Raw genomic sequence first — 19325 nt, forward strand, 5'->3', positions numbered from 1 at the left:
CTGGGTGTTGTCTGACCCACAGAGTCATAAAGTTGGACGTACACAGCAGCACTCCATCATTAAATGGAAGTGGTATATCAGAGATTGGGGTTGAGCAGGACCTGAAGGCACAAGTAAGTTGCATGAAGAAGTGGCCCAAATACCTATGGTCTCCACTCTACTCACATTACCTTCCCTCTCCCAGTCTGCACCTATGGTCTCATGGAGAGTTCCTTATGATCAGTTGACTGAGGAAGAGAAAACTTGTGCCTGGTTTACAGATGGTACTGAGCGATATACAGGGACCACTTGAAAATGGACAGCAGCAGCACTGTAGCCCCTGTCTGGGACTTCCTTAAAGGACAGTGGTGAAGGGAAATCCTCCCAATGGGCAGAACTTTGAGCTATGCATATAGCTGTTCACTTTGCATGGAATAAGAAATGGCCAGATGTGCGATTATATACTTATTCATGGGCTGTGGCTAATGACTTGGCTGGATGGTCTGGGACTTGGAAGGAGCATGATTGGAAGACTGGTGATAAGGATGTATGGGGAAGAGGTATGTGGATAGATCTCTCTGAATGGGCCAAAGGAGTAAAGGTATTTGTGTCTCATGTGAATGCCCACCAAAAGGTGACCTCAGCAGAGGAGGACTTTAATAATCAGGTGGATAGAATCACATGTTCAGTGGAAACCAACCATCCTTTCTCCCCAGCTACTCTTGTCATTGTTCAATGGGCTCATGAACAAGGTGGCCATGGTGGCAGGGATGGAGGTTATGCATGGGCTCAGCACAGTGGACTCCAACTTACCAAGGCTGATTTGGCTACCACCACTGCTGAGTGCCCAATCTGCCAGCAGCAGAGACCAACACTGAGTCCACAATATGGAACCATTCCTCAGGGTGATCAGCCAGCAACATGGTGACAGGTTGATTACATTTGACCACTTCCATCATGGAAAGGGCAGCATTTTGTTCTTACTGGAATAGATACTTATTCTGGATATGGATTTTGTCTTAACCTGCCAAAAGTACAATCTGTGGACTTACAGAATGTCTTATCCACCATCATAGTATCCCACACAGCATTGCTTCAAATAAAGGGACTCACTTCACAGCAAATGAAGTGTGGCAATGGGCCTATGCTCATGGAATTCACTGGTTTACCATGTTCCCCATCATCCTGAAGCAGCTGGCTTGATAGAATGATGGAATGGCCTCCTGAAAACACAATTATGGTGCCAGCTAGGTGGCAATACCTTGAATGGTTGGGGCAATGTTCTCCAGGAGGCTGTGTATGCTCTAAACCAGTGTCCAATATATGGTTCTGTTTCTCTAATAGCCAGGATTCACTGGTCCAGGAACCAAGGGGTGGAAACAGGAGTGGTACCACTCACTATTACCCCTAGTGACCCACTCAAAACATTTTTGCTTCCTATTCCTGGTACTCTATGTCTGTGGGTCTGGAGATCTTAGTCCCGAAGGGAGGAACACTCTCACCTGGAGACAAAATACTGATTTCATTGAATTGGAAATTAATAATACCATCCTGCCATTTTGGCTTCTTCATGCTTCTGGATCAACAGACAAAGAAGGGCATTACTGTACTATCTGGTGTGATATATCCTGATTATCAAGGGGAAATTAGATTGACTTTACGTAACAGAGGTAAAGAAGAATATGTCTGGAATACAGGAGATTCTTAAGGACATATCTTAGTACTACTACCATGCCCTGTGATTAAAGTCAGTGGAAAATTACAGCAACCCAATTCTGATATGACTGCTAAAGGCCCAGACCCTTCAGGAATGAAGGTTTGGGTCACCCCACCAGGCAAAGAACCATGACCAGCTGAGGTGTTTGCTGAGGGCAAGGGAAATACAGAATGGGTGGTGGAAGAAGGTAGTTCTGAATATCAGCTATGATCACATGACCAGTTGCAGAAATGAAGACTATGATTGTTATATTACTTCATTGTATATGTGCATCAAATATTTTTGTTTCCTTCTGTTATGAACTGTGAAATGTAAATAAGGTTAATGCAAATAAGGTTGCATTAATGTAATTTACCTTAATGTTAATGTAAATATGGTTGTACATGTGTTAGCATACCATGTTAGGCACAAGTATGACTTTATCCTCATTTAGAGATTGTATATGGTTAAGAAGATGTGTACAACTGCCAAGTTGACAAGGGGTGGACTGTGATAGTTGGAGATGAGTCAACTTGGCTGGACCACAATTCTGTGTGGTTTAAGCAGTTGTGATGTGGTTATTCCCATGATGGAATGAGATAAATAGATTTTGAGTAGCCAATCCATTGAAAGGGAGTTTCCCTAGGGGTGTGGCCTGCTTCCAGTATATTTATGGACATCCCAGGAAAAGAGACATTCTTCTGTGGATCGGGATTCTGTTGTGCTTCCTACAACTGTCCATGAGCGAACAATCCATCATTCGGCCTGGAGATCTTGGATTCATCATTTGTTGGAGTCAATAGCTAGTACACTGCCTGCCAACCTTGAGCTCCTCAGCCCCTGCAGCTTCATGAGTCGGGAAAAGCCTCCAGCTTGACGTTTGATCCAAGAACTTTGGACTTGCCAGCTTCTATAAGTGTGTGAGCCATTTTCCTAAGATAAATTTTTCTCTCTCTCTTTAAGCTTTACTTGTTTTGTTTCTCTAGATAACCCGATCTAACACACCAAGCATGTTGTCCTTCTCCCAGGACTAGACAAAGTCTCACCATCCTCACTTCTAAGGAGCATTCCAGTTGTACTTTTTCTAAGATAGATTTGTTTGTTGATCTAGCAGGACATGGTATATCCAATTTTCTTAGCTAACACCATAATTCAAAGTAATCAACTGTTCTGCAGTCTTCCTTATCCATTGTATGGCTTTCACAGGCAGATGAGGCTATTGGAAATACCATGGTTTGCACCAGGGACACCTAAGTCCTGAACTTGACATCTTTGCTTTTTAATGCTTTAAAAAGGTCTTTTTCAGTAGATTTGCCCAATGAAATATGTCATGTGATTTCCTAACTGCTCCTTCCATTGGCATTGTTTGTGGATCCAAGTAAAATGAAATTGTTCAATCAACTTCAATCATTTCTCCATTTATCATGATGTTGCTTATTGGTCTAGTTGTGAAGATTTTTGTTTTCTTCACGTTGGAGTGTAATATTTACACAAAGGCAATCTTTGAGCTTCATCAATAAGTACTTCAAATCGTCTTTGCTTCCAGCAAGCAAACTATATCATCTGCATGTAGCAGGTTGTTAATGAATCTTCCGCCAATCCTGATGCCATGTTCTTCTTCATATAATCCAGCTTCTTGAATTATTTGTTGAGCATACAAGTTGAATAAGTGTGGTAAAAGGATACAACCTCGACACACATCTTTCCCGATGTTAAACCATTCAGTATTCCCTTGTTCTGTTTGAACCACTGGCTCTTGGTCTATGTACAGTTTCTTCATGAGCAAAATTAAGTGTTCTAGAATTCCCATTCCACATAATATTATCTATAATGTTTTATAATATGAATTTTATATGAATCAGTCTTTTGCATAATTCTCTAAGGATGAGGAATTTATGTCACTGTTATTTAGAATGCCAGCAGGGTCACTCGTGGTAGACAGATTTCAATAGATCTTTCAGACTAAGATGACTGGGAAGAAGGGCCTGGCTACCTACTTCTGAAAAAATTGGCCAGTGAAAACCTTATGAATAGTGATACTAGTACTCAAAATATGTCTTTAAGGTAATTAGACTAGAAGTATCTTAAGATGAAATATCTGATAGACTGAATCCTAAAATGCAAGACATTAAAACAAACATCTAAAACTTTGAGACTGTATATTAGCCAATACTTAACGTTCACAAAATTCATAGTACTTTGATCATTCAAAAATGTATGTAACGATAACAATTAAACAGAATCAGATAAACATGAGCCACTGAATATAGCTGATTAACAAAGTAAATTTAAAGAAATAGCTTGGTTTACCCACAAGTAAATTATCCTAATATGCTTTGAAAAATTCTGAGCATTGAAGAATGTAAAAATCCATGTAGTTATTCTACAATTCTTTCCAAATGAATACCTATTTGCATTAAATTTGGAAATGAGAAAATATTTCAGTAATTAAGTATCAATACTATTTTGTGGCACATTCTAAGTGTCTTTGGATTTTATTTGGAAAATTATAACAAGAAATACTAGATATACATAGAAAATACAGGGTAGATGTAGTTCATCTCTATCATCAGACCTAATATATTAACATACCACACGTGGGATAAGAATTAATTTTGTATCCTCAAAAATGACAAAAAAAATAAATAAATATTACTTGGGTAGGGGAGTGATGGAAGCATGAAAGATTGCCATTTAATGGTAACTAAACAAGCCAAGAAAGCATGAAGTGATGATTATGTGAATTGCTGTAAGCATTGAATCACTGTTTTTGTTCCAATATTCTTCCATTAGCAGTAACTTATGGGGTGTTCATTTTACAACCAGGATGTTAAATAGATTATCCCAAAGGTCTTTCTGTTTAAATTTTTTTTTTGTAATTTTTAGCATCAAATGGAAAAGTGACAGAGGGAAAAAATTGAATTATTAATAATTTCCATATGTTGTTGTTGTTATTTGCCATCGAGTCAGCCCCGACTCATAGCGACCCCTCCTTGGGTTCCCGAGGCAGTATCACTACAGAAGTAGGAATGCCCAACCTTCCTTCCGAGGAGTGGCTGGTGGGTTTGAACTGCCAGCCTTCTGGTTAGCAGTGAAGTGCCTTAGGCACTATGCTACCAGAGCTCCTTAATTTCCATATACATGATTCAAAATGATGTAGATGATTTACTTAAAAACTTGTTGGTAAGTATAAAAAAGATTTACATTCTTTGGGGAAAATTATAATTATTTAGGAAATTCTAAGTTAAGATAAAAAAAGATAAAATTAAAAATTGTTTTGCCAAAATAACCATTATCCTAAAATAAAATATATGATGGCATAGTGCCTGAGGTATTTTACTTCTAACCAGAAGGCGGGTAGTTCAAACCCACCAGCCACTCTTCAGAAGGAAGGTTGGGCAATCTACTTGCATAGTGATACCACCTCAGAAACCCAAGGAATGGTTGTGCTATGAGTCAGATCTGACTTGGCAGCAGTGCATTGCATTTGTTGTGAAAATAAAATATTATTTCAAACATCTACATGCATATCTGTATAGTTTAAAAATGGAAAGCTTGACAGAATATAATTATAAGTTACAATATTCTTTATAGTTGCAAGTTAATTGCTAATATTGAATTCTTTAAAATCTAGTCCTCAGGAGAACTTTGCATTAGTTTTAGATGACATATGAATTAGCTATGAAATAACCAAGTTTATACTTGGCTCATTAAAGTCAGATTGCAAAAGAGTTTGGAGATGATTGAATGGCAACATACAAGCTTAATGGATGAATTTTTTAGGTGAAAAATTATGAAGATGTAATATAAATATTTTAGAGGACAGATTAAAATTAATAAGATAATTAATTTTAAATACATCTATTTCTAGCATATTATACAAGATTTCTTCAGTGCCAACTTGAACTTAAGGAGTGGCATAAAATGATACATGTGCAAAACAGAGTATTTCTTTATTAGTTATTTTTGAGATGGAAGTAACCATAATTTATGTGAATTTAGATTTAAATGGAAGTTATATTACTTTATAAATATTATTTTCCTCAACAGATATTTCAGAAAGGATATAGATAAAATAATTAACTGTGTTTAACACAAATTCTAAATATTTGTTTATAGGAAATAATTACATTCTAACCATTTTGTTTTACTTGAGAGGATGAAATTTCAACAAATTGTAGCCATTCAAGTAAAATCTTGTTTGAATGGAAATTACTGGAAATCATTTTTTCCTTAATTACATACAATAGAAGTTCCTAGGAACTAGTTTACCTTCTAAAGGAATATAGCATAAATTAACTTAGAATGGAAGGATTATTACATAATATAGTGTATATGGCACAGTGCCTAAGGCATTTGACTGCTAACCAGAAGGCTGGCAGTTCAAATCCACCAGCCGCTCCTCAGAAGGAAGAGTGGGCAATCTACTTTCATAGAGACACCACCTGGGAAACACAAGGAGGGGTCGCTATGAGTTGGAATCAACTGTACAGCAGTGGGTATAGTTATATTATTATTATTATTTATAGTACATGTAGTGCTGTATTGTTTTAAATTCTGGAGCCTTGACACTTAATCCAAAATAAGTAGACATATGTATGTGCATTTTGTCATAAGACTATAATGCTGACAAAAGGTAGTTGCAAGGAATTTTAAGCTATCTTTTAAAGTTAACTTTAGTTATTTTTAGTGTAAGATACGATATAGATACATAAGGAAATAAAATAATTTGTCAGTTTCACATTGACTGTCAAAATGCAGTCAATGATATCTTTATTAAAAAAAGATAACCATTGTGCCTAGCAAAGCATGAACTTGGTCATGTTTCTTCAGTCCAGAACTAACTATCCATTCCTACTTTTTGTATGTATAAATAAATGATACCTATTGCTCTCAAGTCAATTCTGGCTTGTAGTGACCCTATAGGACAGGGTAGAACTGCCTGATAGGGTTTCCTGGGCTGTAATCTTTAAGGGGGCACTGCCACATCTTTCTCCCTTGGAGTGGCTGGTGTATTTGAATGACTAACCTTTCAGTTAGCAACCAAACCCCAAGCACTGCACCACCAGGGCTCCTTATAAATAAATGGTAAACATACAATAATAAGTAGGAAGACAGAATACTAGGAGAATACTAGGAGTACTAAGAAATTGTGAGAATGTATTTTCTTTCAGCAAACCCCTGCATCATTACATTGCAGTGCCAAATAAGCTATATGAAATGCATTAACACAGTTATTTCATTCATATTTGTCAACAAATTACATGTGCAGAGAAATATTTTGGTATGTCTTTATATCTATGGGAGCTCTGGTGGCGCAGTTCTGTTAGCCAGAAGGCTGGTGGTTCAAATCCACTGGCCACTCCTTGGAAGGAAGACTGGGCAATCTACTTCTGTAGTGATACTGCCTCGGAAATCCAAGGAGGGGTTGCTACAGCCCTTAAGTAATATAAAAAAATGGGAATATAAATTTCTAACAAAAATACATTTATGTCATGCACACACCCACACATATACAGCACTGGGGAATAAGCAACTAAATGGTGCATGTATAATCAGCACACAGCAGACGATGGACAGTGTGGGGTGGGGAAATCTGGATACCAGGGCAAACTTGTACTCTTTCACAGTAGACAAAGAATTCGCTGGTACCCTAATAGAGGACCTTAATAGAGGAAAACATAGAAAAGAGTTCATATAATCCTTAAGCTAATAGTGATCCAAGTTAAAACTTCCCTAGGAAAATATTTACATTAACATAAGATTTCCCATATTGACAAACTTTCTGTAATGAGACAATTTTGTTTACTTTGCCTATTCTGTGAAATCAAAGAACTGAGGAAAATCCATGTAAACCAGTACTTATGGAAATAAAGGGCATATATTCAAACTTTAGACTCATTTTGATTTAAAGATTTAGTGTGCATAGATTGTTTATATGCAAAATCCATAATTTCTTAAAAGTACTGAATCTAGTCAGCCCAGAAGGTTGTTAGATTAAGAGAATTAACTCCAAAAAGTAAAAATGAACAACTATAAAATTGCATAGTTCTTAGAATATTATAAAAATAAATAGGATGTGCATATTTTTCTTATGAATATATTTGATTATCATTATCATTACATATTTATTTATTTTTTAAATAAAATTTTATTGATCGTCTATGAAGAGTATAATCCTGATTTTTCTTTGGAGTTCTTGCATTGTTTTCTAAAGCAATTTTTAATTGAAAATATATCTTTTATTCTAGAGCTCCTAAAACACTGCCCATTCAAACTCATTGTGTGGAGTTGATTTGGACTTATAACAACACCATAGGGCAGGCAGAGTAGAACTGCTCCGTAGGCAAAAGCTTTTCAGTATGGCAGCTAGGGCACATGCCGTGGGCGCCACTTGTGGGGTGGGGGGAGCAATGAGCAGTTTCTATTGGCAATCGCTGTTTCCAGTGCCAACGGTGAGAGGTTCATTCAGCAATTTAAAACTAATTTCCATAGGGGCTATATCCCTTAGATATGCCTCAGCCCGTTAGTTTCTCAAGGCTCTAAAGTTTTTGGAAGCAGACTGCCCCCTCTTTCTCACAGAGTGACTGAACACAGAGGACTATATGAGGTATGGGGGGTATGGCACATGCCCTGGGCAATGCCATGGAAGTTCACATTGCCAGATGTGAGAGATCATTCAGCAATTTAAACTAATTGCCAAAGGCACTATTTTCCATAGCTATGCCTCTGGCTGAACTTCAGACCTGATTAGAAGCCCAATACTTGAACCACTGTGCAACAGGACTCCTTTGTTTAGTTATAAGAGAGTTAATGATGTTCTCTTCTGAAAAGATAGTCTCATTATGTATATCTGTCTATCTATCTAATCTATCTTGTAAGCACTACATCTGATTATGCAAATTCCATGTAATTAAAAATTCACAATCAAGATAATGAAATAAAGGCAATTGGATCTTGTGAACTTATTTTTTAAGGAATAAAAAAAATAGGAAAGTGTGTATGTTGGGAAATAATGTGCTATTTTATTACCAATGAAAATGGTTGAGTGATTGATTGTATATTATAATATTTAAAAAAGCTTAACAAGTACCTTGAAATAATACTAGGTCTAGATATCTGCTCCAAAGTTGAGATTACTGTAGTATTCATCTACTATTAAGTCTCTTACAGTGATTCTTAACCAGAGATGTACAGTAAAATCATCTGGGGAATTATATTTGAATGTATGTTACCCAAGACATTTTAGTTTAGTAGAGTGAACTATTTGTATATGATTCTCCAAGCTAAAGTTTTGGCTTTGGCTTAGTTATATTCAACCACTGAATGCTGTGTTATCTCCGCCAGGTCTAGCCACCTACAGACCAGTGTTCTCTAACCTGGACTAATTTTCAGCTATTACATGTGGACATGTGTCCTTGTGATTTCTTCTTATAGGTCAATAAAAAACCAAAATGACTCATTCATCTCCTGTAAAGAATCTCACCATATTTCACAATGTATTCTAAAGATACATAGATTACACAGAGTATTTTATTGCCTTAGCTCTTTTGATTTTCTGGCAAGCGGGACTGGTTTTGAACTAATTTGATCAAAATATATTATTTTCTCAATAGAGATATGATATTTCTTTTTAATATATACTTAATCTCATCTTGGCACATGAAAAAGTTCTGTTAGTAAGCTGAAGGATACTTTTTAAATATGCTTTTACTAAAGAAAGAAAACAAGTGGAGTTTTTAGAAAAAGAGAGCTAAAAGGAGGACAGAGGTTGTTTTACATTAAATATGGAAGGGGCTGGTTTCCCCACCAAACACTGCCTGCTTGCAGATATGCTGTCTGCTTTTTACTAAAGACCACATTCCTCTATTTAGTGTTAAAAAAGTGAATTTACCGTGTCTGAGAAACGGTAAAACTTCTCCAATGCAAAAGCTTCTGTCTGTGGGAAGGTAAAGTGGACCAAAAGAGATTGAGAATCCAGAGAATCAAGTCATAAATGATTAAAATATAATTGCACAATTGGTTTGAATCACATATAGCATTTTAACACACATACATATATCAGTTAATAGATTTTTCACATATGCAAGGTATCTACCCACAAAGTATAAATTGAACTTTTTTTTAAAAAAAAACTATATTATTTCTGCACTAAATATGAATTGAAATATTTTCTCTCTGAATATTTAAACTACTGATTAAAAATGATAAAACATCAGTATTTTTGCTTTTGAACATTTTACCAGATGTCCAATCACTGATCAAATTTATCTCTATGAAGTATAAAGAATATATGATATTTTATCCCAACATTTTTCTATGTGGTAAAGCTGGATGAAGAGATGCTTTTTTAAGGCTATTTAATTAATTAAATAATTAATTAAAAGAAGGAAGAATCAGAACTGAGTGTCTGAACTTGTAGTCATATTACTTCATTTTCATTGGATGCTGTGGCTGTTGGATGTGTTTTGAGTGTAAAATGTTTGATATCTCAGACTTCATCCATTTACACACCACATCACAACCTTCAATTTTACTGTTTGTAACACAAAGTTAATACATTCTAAATTGTATAGGAAGGAGGAATAAGGTAAAGAAATGAAAAGTAAAAATGAAAAAGCAAACAAAAATGATAGGGAAAATGAGTAATGCTTTACTTCTCATTAATGATAGAAGAGAGAATTGCCTTTAACAGTCACAATTTGGGAATAAGGACAAGAACTTCAGTCCTGTGACAGAGCACCTTTTCCTGCTAAGGTGTATCAGTCAGTGCCATGTATCATGAGAAAAAGATGTAAAAAAAGTAAGTGGTGGAGAGAAAGAAAGGGAATGAGGAAGAATTAGAAAAATATAAGTAAATTGAAAGGCAGGGATGGAGGGAAAGGGATAAAGAAAGGTTACTCTCCTCATTATAATATATTTCAATGTACAAGTGATATGTTTTTATTTGTATGAACATTTAACCAAATGTAAGCTCTACCACTGTTTTTTGTCCAGTATATTTACCCAACAGTCTCCCAATGCTCATGCTCCTTCCATGGTACAGTGAATTCAGTGACTTAGAGTAATGCTGATTTTGAGAAGCTCATTAGACATAATTGGATAATAAGTCATTCCTTTAGAATACTTTTAATACTGAATAGACTGAAGCAGTTAAAGACTGTGGTGTAGTTTTTCAAAAAAAAATATTTAATGAATATGTATGTTGCAGTCAATAATTCAGAAACCATTATAAATCTTTAAAAAGTTTAAAATTAAAACCTTTAAAAAGTCCATTAAATGCACATTATATGGATTAGATGATAGTTTTTAATATTTGAGCCAAATATTTAAGTATACTGGATCTTGGCCACAGTTTCTCCTGTTATATATGACTTTGACATTTCTCTACTGATTCAAGAGTCATTTGCATTTAAAATGTCAGTTGGTACATTCACATTAGAAGTAAACTCATGGATTTGTTGGTCAATAGAAAATTTTCCTTACAGAAAAAGGAAGAAAGTTGGTCAAAACCATGTGTGTCATGTGAGATGCCAGTGCAGGTCTTAATAAAGAGAAGCAACCCCATTCTAAACATCCAAATCCAATTAGGGGATTTCATCAACAATTTCCTGTGGTCACTGAATGATATTTTAAATAAATGTTCTTTTGGGTTCAGCTTTTGTCTTTTATCAGCTGATAGCAAGGCAAGGAAGTATTTCAGAAGAAATGTCTTAAGAATGGAAGAAGTATGCATAAAAAAAGAGACCACATAATTTTACATGAACTTATCATTATAGTATTAAAAAATAAGTATTATTTGATTGGAAAAAAAAAGAAATTAGTTCAAAAAAGCAGAACTTTAAAATCATATTTGATGATTTACATCAAATAAGACCATTAGATATACTCTTACATACAAGAAAGAAATAAATATTTTGCTAATCAAAACAAAAACACAGTGTTGTTCCAAGAAACAAAGTAAGATGAAGTTGATAAAGTTCTCATGTCACCAGATGTGCTGTGTAAATTATATTTAGGTATCACCATTTTCCCCCTGAAGCTATTTTTGACAAATTTGTTTCAAATTTGAGAAAACCAAAGTAATATCACATTTAATCCCCATTCTCTAATTCATCTCCGTAAATTTCTATTAAACATAACACATTCACTCTCCAGTGAAAATCGGTATCCTAATAACGACAATACATTTCATTGCTTACCCTATTCTTTCTTTTTCGTCGAAATCTCAGAAGTTCTTTATGTTGTCTCGATACAAAATTTACAGCTGCATATTCCAGAAGTGCTGAAAACACAAAAAGGAGGCAAACTGCCATCCATATGTCAATAGCCTTGACATACGAAACCTAGGCAAGAGAGAGAGTGTTAGCAAAATGACTTATGTTGTTACTTTCACTGAGGACAAACAATATGTTTCTGATTCTGAATTATATCATTTATATAACAGTTTGAAAAAGATAAAGGAAATGATACTCATTTTTGTTTGTCAATAAGAATTCTTCAGAAATTCATTTTGCAATGTTAGTATAAGTAACAATTTAAAACTTGTGCATAGTTTATCACATCGTTTTTAATGAAGCACTAGCCTAAAGGTATGATAAAAGAAAAAAAATAAGATTATATGTAATTTTACCTTCAAGATAGTATAATACTTGAAAAGTATGAAGTAATGTCAAAATATGGATAATGCCATTGTTCTTATAGTCCCATATTTTCTACATTTCAAAACTTTTATTTTGAAAAAAAATTAACATTACAGATAAACTCAGACTAGTACAAAGAACTCCTGGTTGCCCAGTTGTTAACATTTGACCACATATGTATGTATGTATGTATATGTATGTGTGTGTGTATATATATATATACATATGTGTGTATATATATATATATAGTTGTTAGGTGCCATTGACTCAGCTCCTACTAATTAGGGATACTTTCTACAACAGAAGGAAACATTGTCTAGTCATGCACCATCCTCACAATCATCATTAAACCTGAGCCTATCATTTCAGCCATTTTGTCAGTTGAGGGTCTTCTGCTTTTTTGCTGACCCTCCACTTTACTAAGCATGATATTCTTCTCCAGAGAATGGTCCTTTCTGACAACATGAGCAAAGCAGATCAGATAAAGTCTGGCCATTCTTGCTTCCAAGGAGCATTCTGGCTGCACTTCTTCCAGGATAGATTTGTCAGTTCTTCTGGTAGTCCATGGCACTTTCAGTATTCTTTACCAACACCGTAACTCAAAAGCATCAACACTTTGTTCTTCCTTATTCATTGTCCAGCTTTCATATGCATATAAGGCTTTTGGAAATATCATGGCTTGGGTTAGGCACACCTTAGTCTTCAAAGAGACAGTTTTGCTCTCCAGCACTTTAAAGAGGTCTTTTGTGGCAGATTTGCCTAGTGCAATATGTCCTCTGATTTCTTGACTGCTACTTCCATTTCTCAAACAACTGGCCTGTGAGAACCTCATGAATAGTAGTGAAACACTGTCTGATATATTACTGGAAAACTTTATGAATATCCCTGAAACATTGTCCAATATAGTGCCGGGAGATGACCCCATCAGGTCAGAAGCCACTCAAAATTTGACTGGGAAAAAGCTGACTCCTCAGAGCAAAGATGACCTTAATGATATGGATAGAGAAAGCTTTTGAGACCTCTGTTGGCTGATGTGGCATGACGCAAAAGGAGTAGAAACAGATGCAAACATCCATTAATAATTGGAACATGGAATGTACAAAGTATGAATCTGGGAAAATTGGAAGTTGTCAAAAATGAACTAGAATGCATAAAGATTGATATCCTAGGTATTGTTGTTGTTGTTATGTGCCATCAAGTCAGACCCCACTCATAGTGACCCCTCCTTGGGTTGCTGAGGCAGTATCACAATGGAAGTAGATTGCCCAGTCTTCCTTCTGAGGATTGGCTGGTGGGTGTGAACTGCCAACCTTCTGGTTAGCAGTCAAGTACCTTAGGCACTATGCTACCAGAGCTCCTTCCTAGGCATTAGTTGATGTTCTGTTCCACAGTCAGCTTCCGGCCTTCTTTTGGCTGAAATAGACCAGTTTTGGCCATTTTAAATCAGACCACCATGTAGTCTGCTATGCTGGGAATGACAAATTGAAGAAAAATGGTGTGGCATTCATTCTCACAAAGAGTGTTTCAAAATCTGTCCTGACGTACAGTGCTATCAGTGATAGGAAAATATCCATATGCCTGCAAGGAAGATCAGTTAATACTACCATTATTCAAATTTACACACCAACCACCAGAGCTGAAGATGAGGAAATTTAAGATTTCTACCAACTTCTGCAGTCTGAAATTGATCAAACATGTAATCAAGATGTGTTGATTATCACTGGTGACTAGGATGCAAAAGTTGGAAATGAAGAAGAGTTACCATTGTTTGGAAAATATGGCCTTGGAGATAGAAATAATGCTGGAGATCTGCATGATAGAATTTTGCAAAACCAATGACTTATTCATTGCAAATACCTTTTTTCAACAACATAAGCAATGTCTATACACATTGACTTCACCAGATGGAATACACAGGAATCAGATTGACTACATCTGTGGCAAGAGATGATAGAGAAGTTCACTAACTTTGGCCAAAAGAAGGCCGAGAGCTGACTGGGGAACAGAACATCAACTGTTCATATGATTGTCCAAGTTGTTGTTGAAGACAATTAAAATAAGTCCACAAGAGCCAAAATAGGACCTTGATAATATTCCTCCTGAATTTAGAGACCATTTAAAGAATAGATTTGATACATTGAACATCAATGACTGAAAACCAGAGGAATTGTGGGGTGCCATCAAGAACATCATCCGTAAAGAAAGCAAGAGGTCATTAAAAAGACAAGAAAGGAAGAAAAGACCAAAATGGAAATCATAAGAGACTCTGAAACTTGCCCTTGAGTGGAGAGTAGCTAAAGCAAATGGAAGAAATGAAAACATAAAAGAGCTGAACACAAGATTTCAATGAGCAGCTCGAAAAGACAAAGTCAATTATTAGAATGAAATGTGCACAGACTTGGAGGTATTGACTATGCAAAAACATTAGATTGTGTGGATCACTGAAATTTATGAGTAATATTGAAAAGAATGAGAATTCCAGAACACTTGATTGTACTCATGAGGACCCTGTACATAGATCAGGAGGCTGTCATTAGAACAGAAGAAGGGGATGCTGCATGGTTCAAAATCAAGAAGGAAGTGCATTAAGGCTGTATCCTTTCCCCATATTTATTCAACTTGTATGCTGAACAAATAATCCAAGAAGCTGGATTATATAAAGAAGAATCATGGTTGGAGGGAGACTCATTAACAACCTGCAATATGCAGATGGCACAACTTTGCTTGCTGAATGTGAGGATGACTTGAAGCACTTACTAATGAAGATTAAAGACTACAGTCTGCAGTATGGATTACATCTCAATATAAAGAAAACAAAAATCTTCACAACTGGTCCAATAAACAGCTTCATGATAATTTGAGAAATGATTGAAGTTGTCAAGTGTGGTAGTTATGTTTGTGTGTCAGCTTGGCTGGGCCTGGTTGAGTGGCTGGGCAGTTGGTGGTAGTTATTCCCCATGATGAGACAGGCAATCAGCTCCATGGTGGGATCTACCACAAGCAGCTGAGTATCTGCCTTTGGGATGTGGTCTGCTTCCTGTATATAAGGAGAAGCTTTGAGAATGGTCTCCAGTCTTTGGCACACTTGGACCCTGCATGTAGCTGTGTCATTGCTCAGCAGCCTGTTATGCTCTGCTGACCTTGGGGCTTACAATGGACTTAAGTTAATGGCCTGCGATGTGGTTTGGTAATATTGAGACTGTGCCTTTTTACTTGTCAACCTTGGGGCTTCTCAGCCTCAGCAGCCAACAGTTGTCTGAGTGAAGAAATGTCTCTAGCTCCAGTGGGCTGGGAGCAGGAGGCAGAGCTGGACTCCAAGGTTGAGGGTCTTTCTCCCAGCCCCTAGAGCCTGACACTTTGAACTTGGCCTTCTAGCCTCCCGAACTGTAAGATAATAAACTCCTGTTTGTTTAAGCCATCCAATATGTTGTATAGTTCTTGTCAGAGTGGCACAAGATAACCAGAACATCAAGGATTTCATATCACTTGGTTCTACTGTCAACACCAATAGAAGCGGCAGTCAAGACATTCAATGCCGTATTGCATCAGACAAATCTGCTGCAAAAGACTTCTTTCAAGTGCTGAAGAGCAAAGATATCTCCTTGAAGACTAAGGTGCACCTAACCCAAGCCATGGTATTTTCAATCGCCTCTTATGCGTGTGAGAGCTCAACAATGAATAAGAAAGAATGAAGAAGAGGTGATGCTTTTGAGTTGTTGTGTTGGAGAAGAATGCCAAGAGTACCATGATATGCTAAAGGGACTAACAAATCTGTCCTGGAAGAAGTGCAACCAGAATGCTCCTTGGAAGCAAGAATTGCCAGACTTCATCTTACCTACTTTGGTCATGTTGTCAGATGGAACCATTCCCTGGGGAAGGATATCAACCTTGGTAAACTGAAGGGTCAATGAAGAAGGGAAAGGACCTCAATTAGATGGATAGACACAGTGGCTCCAATGATGTGCTCAGGTATAAGAAGTGTCATGAAGGTGGCACAAGACTGGGCAGTGTTTCGTTCTGTGCATAGGGTTGCTGTGAATCAGAGAGGACTTGACAGCACCTAACAACAACAGGTTCCACTGGTGTTGATTGAGGAACCAAGTAATATGAAGTCTTTGACAAATTCAATCTTTTCTCCATTTATCGTGATACTGATTATTGGTCCACTTGTGAGGATTTTCACTTTCTTTATGTTGAAGTGTAATCCATTGAAGACTGTAGTCTAATCTTCATCAGTAAGTGCTTCAAGTCATCTTCGCTTTTAGTAAGCAAGGTTGTGTCATCAGCATATTGCAAGATTGTGAATGAGTCTTCCTCCAATCCTGATACCATGTTCTTTATATAGTTCAGCTTCTCAGATTATATGCTCAGCATACAGATTGAGTAAGTATGGTTAAAGGATACAACCTTGACACACACCCTTCCTGATTTTAAACCATGGAGTATCCCCTTGTTCTGTTTGAACAGCAGCCTCTTGGTCTATGTACAGGTTCCTCATGAGTACTATTAAGTGTTCCAGAATTCCCATTCTTGTCAATATTATCCATAATGTTTTATTATCCACACAGTTGAATGCTTTTGCATAGTCAATAAAACACAAGTAAACATATTTCTGGCATTCTTTGCTTTCTGCTGAGATCCATCTGACATCAGCAATGATATCCATATATACTTTTTTTCCCATGACCTATAGTCATTACCTGGAGAAGGATATCATGCTTGGTCAAGTAGAGGGTTAGTGAAAAATTAGAAGACCTTCACTGTGTGGATTGACACAGTGGCTGAAACGATGGGTATAGTAAGTGTAGCAAGGATTTCCAGGACGGTGCGAGACTGGGCAGCATATCCTTCTGTTATACAGAGGGTTGCTATGACTCAGAGCTAACTCAATGGCATCTAACCAAAACCCTACACTTGGGAGACTATATTTTATTTCACTTCTGGTTATATCTTAATTTTTCCCCCTTTTTCTTCATTTTCAATGTTTAGCAAAGTTATTTTTGTCAAATGTCAGCCTGTAGAATTTTGATCAATTTTAGACTGTGCTTTTAAAGGGAAAGCTGCTTGGCATATAGAGGTAAGGTATGATGGAGGGAGCAGTAAATAAAGTGAGAGAAAACATCCCTTCCACCTTTCTTGGCTGACCTTTCAGGTCTCAAGAAAGACTTTGCTCAAGTCTGGTTCCTCCTGTTCAACCACAAGGCATTTGTGCTTATTTTAATACATTATACTGTAATTGCTCATTTCTTTGTTTCTCTTTTTGTTTAGACTTTAAACTCTGAAGGGAGATGGCATTTTTGTCGTGCTCACCACTATAATAGTGTTTTCCATATATACTCATTTTTTCTTGCTGTTGTTGAGTGCATGGCCAGATGAATGAAAGTGTAAAAGTGTTAAATTATATACTTGGTAATATGCTGTCTTGTATACTCTGTTAATTATTTGGTTTAGATTTATTTATTTTTTTAAAGAGCTTGACTTTTCTTGTGGTGTCAATTTAAGTATGAATTTTCCAATGGAAGAGTCCTTTATATCATCTCCTGTACCTAAAATGTGACTTGTACTGATCAGAATGTTCTCTACTAGGCAAAAAGTTGTGCACCCTGTTTTTTTCCAATGTTGTACTAAGTGTCCACCTATTTGTAATCTCAGAAATTATCCCAGGATTTTCTGACTGCCTTCAAATATACACAGTCCCGAAAGATATAACATTGCTTTCAAAGGAACTGTCTGAAATGCAGACAGAAAGAAAATGACTCACAAAGTATGTATGCATTCTTTAACAACCTGAACCTATAATGACATGAAGCAAAGATATTAAATAAAAACTGTAATTGCAAATTAATCTAATGGATATTTTCAGTCATGGCAGGCATATGAAAGCCTCATTTGTGCTTGCCAGGTTTTGGCTAAAGGCCTACTATACCCATCCTTTTCTCTCACCACCGTCACTAATTTCAATTCCTTTTCTTGTCCACCTTGCTGCACCTCCAAGTACAGAAAGTTCAGGATAGGAAGTTTGGAACTCTGGAGCTAGTAACTTTAAAATAAGAAATCATTTTTACTCCAATATGTTCACAGTCTTTGTCTCCTTCCTATGATTCAAAATCATTGACTTCTTTTCACCCCCTACTGCCTGCAATACTTTAGAGCATCCTCATTCCAATCCCACTCATCTCTATGACCACCTTCTTCACAGTCCTATCTACTGTGTACTTGTACACTGATTCTATTTTAAGAAACAACTTTTCCCATCATTTTTCCATGAACAAAAGGGTGTAAGGAAATAAAATAAAAATCCACTGATTCCATGCACTGATCTGGAAGACCTTTGTCCTGGATATTGCTCCCAAGCCACCCTATAGGAGGCTGCTTACTTTTGGAAACATGTTTTTCTCTTGGCTTCCCTGAGTTGTGTTGTTTGGATTTCCTTCCACCTCTTCACTCCAATCTTTTTTGCAGGCTCTTACTCCTAGTAATGAGTTTCTTAGTGAAATGGCAGAGGCCATTCTCTATTATCAATCTGAAATCTCTCAGTTGATCTTAACAGATCATGGATTGAGTTTCCCTTCTGTGCTCATGGCTGGTGATCTTCTTAAAAATCAGCCATTAGAAACACAATAGAACATTACTGTACTCTCACATACATAGGGTCACCATGAGCTTGAATCTATTCCATGGCAACTGGAACAACTGGAACTCCACTTCCACCTCATTGAAAGACTCCACTCTCTTTGTGGTTCATCCATAAATCTAGAAGTCTCTCATATTTTAATGCCAATTAATGACCCAGACTTTTTCATTATGTTGTTGTTGTTGTTAGGTGCCATCGAGTTGTTTCTGACTCATAGCAACCCCATCCACAGCAGAACAAAACACTGCCCAATCCTGCGCCAGAACCATGATCCCTACTATACTTGAGCCCATCATCGCAGCCACCGTGTTAATCCATCTCGTTGAAGGCCTCCCTCTTTTTCATCGACCCTCCACCCTACCAAGCATGACAT

At 36.7% G+C, this 19325-nt stretch overlaps 1 protein-coding gene across 1 annotated transcript in view; it reads right to left on the reverse strand.

The window, feature by feature from the left end:
* Positions 1–19325, reverse strand: part of GLRA3 (glycine receptor alpha 3) — a 433080-nt gene that overhangs the window by 30024 nt on the left and 383731 nt on the right. The window contains 2 exon segments of the mRNA XM_007950352.2: positions 9570–9614; positions 11878–12021. Coding sequence (XP_007948543.2) covers positions 9570–9614; positions 11878–12021 — 189 coding nt within the window.

Source organism: Orycteropus afer, unplaced genomic scaffold (genome assembly GCF_000298275.1).
Source record: "Orycteropus afer afer isolate SDZICR_OR568_19922 unplaced genomic scaffold, OryAfe1.0 scaffold00268, whole genome shotgun sequence".
NCBI classification, from domain to species: domain Eukaryota; kingdom Metazoa; phylum Chordata; class Mammalia; order Tubulidentata; family Orycteropodidae; genus Orycteropus; species Orycteropus afer.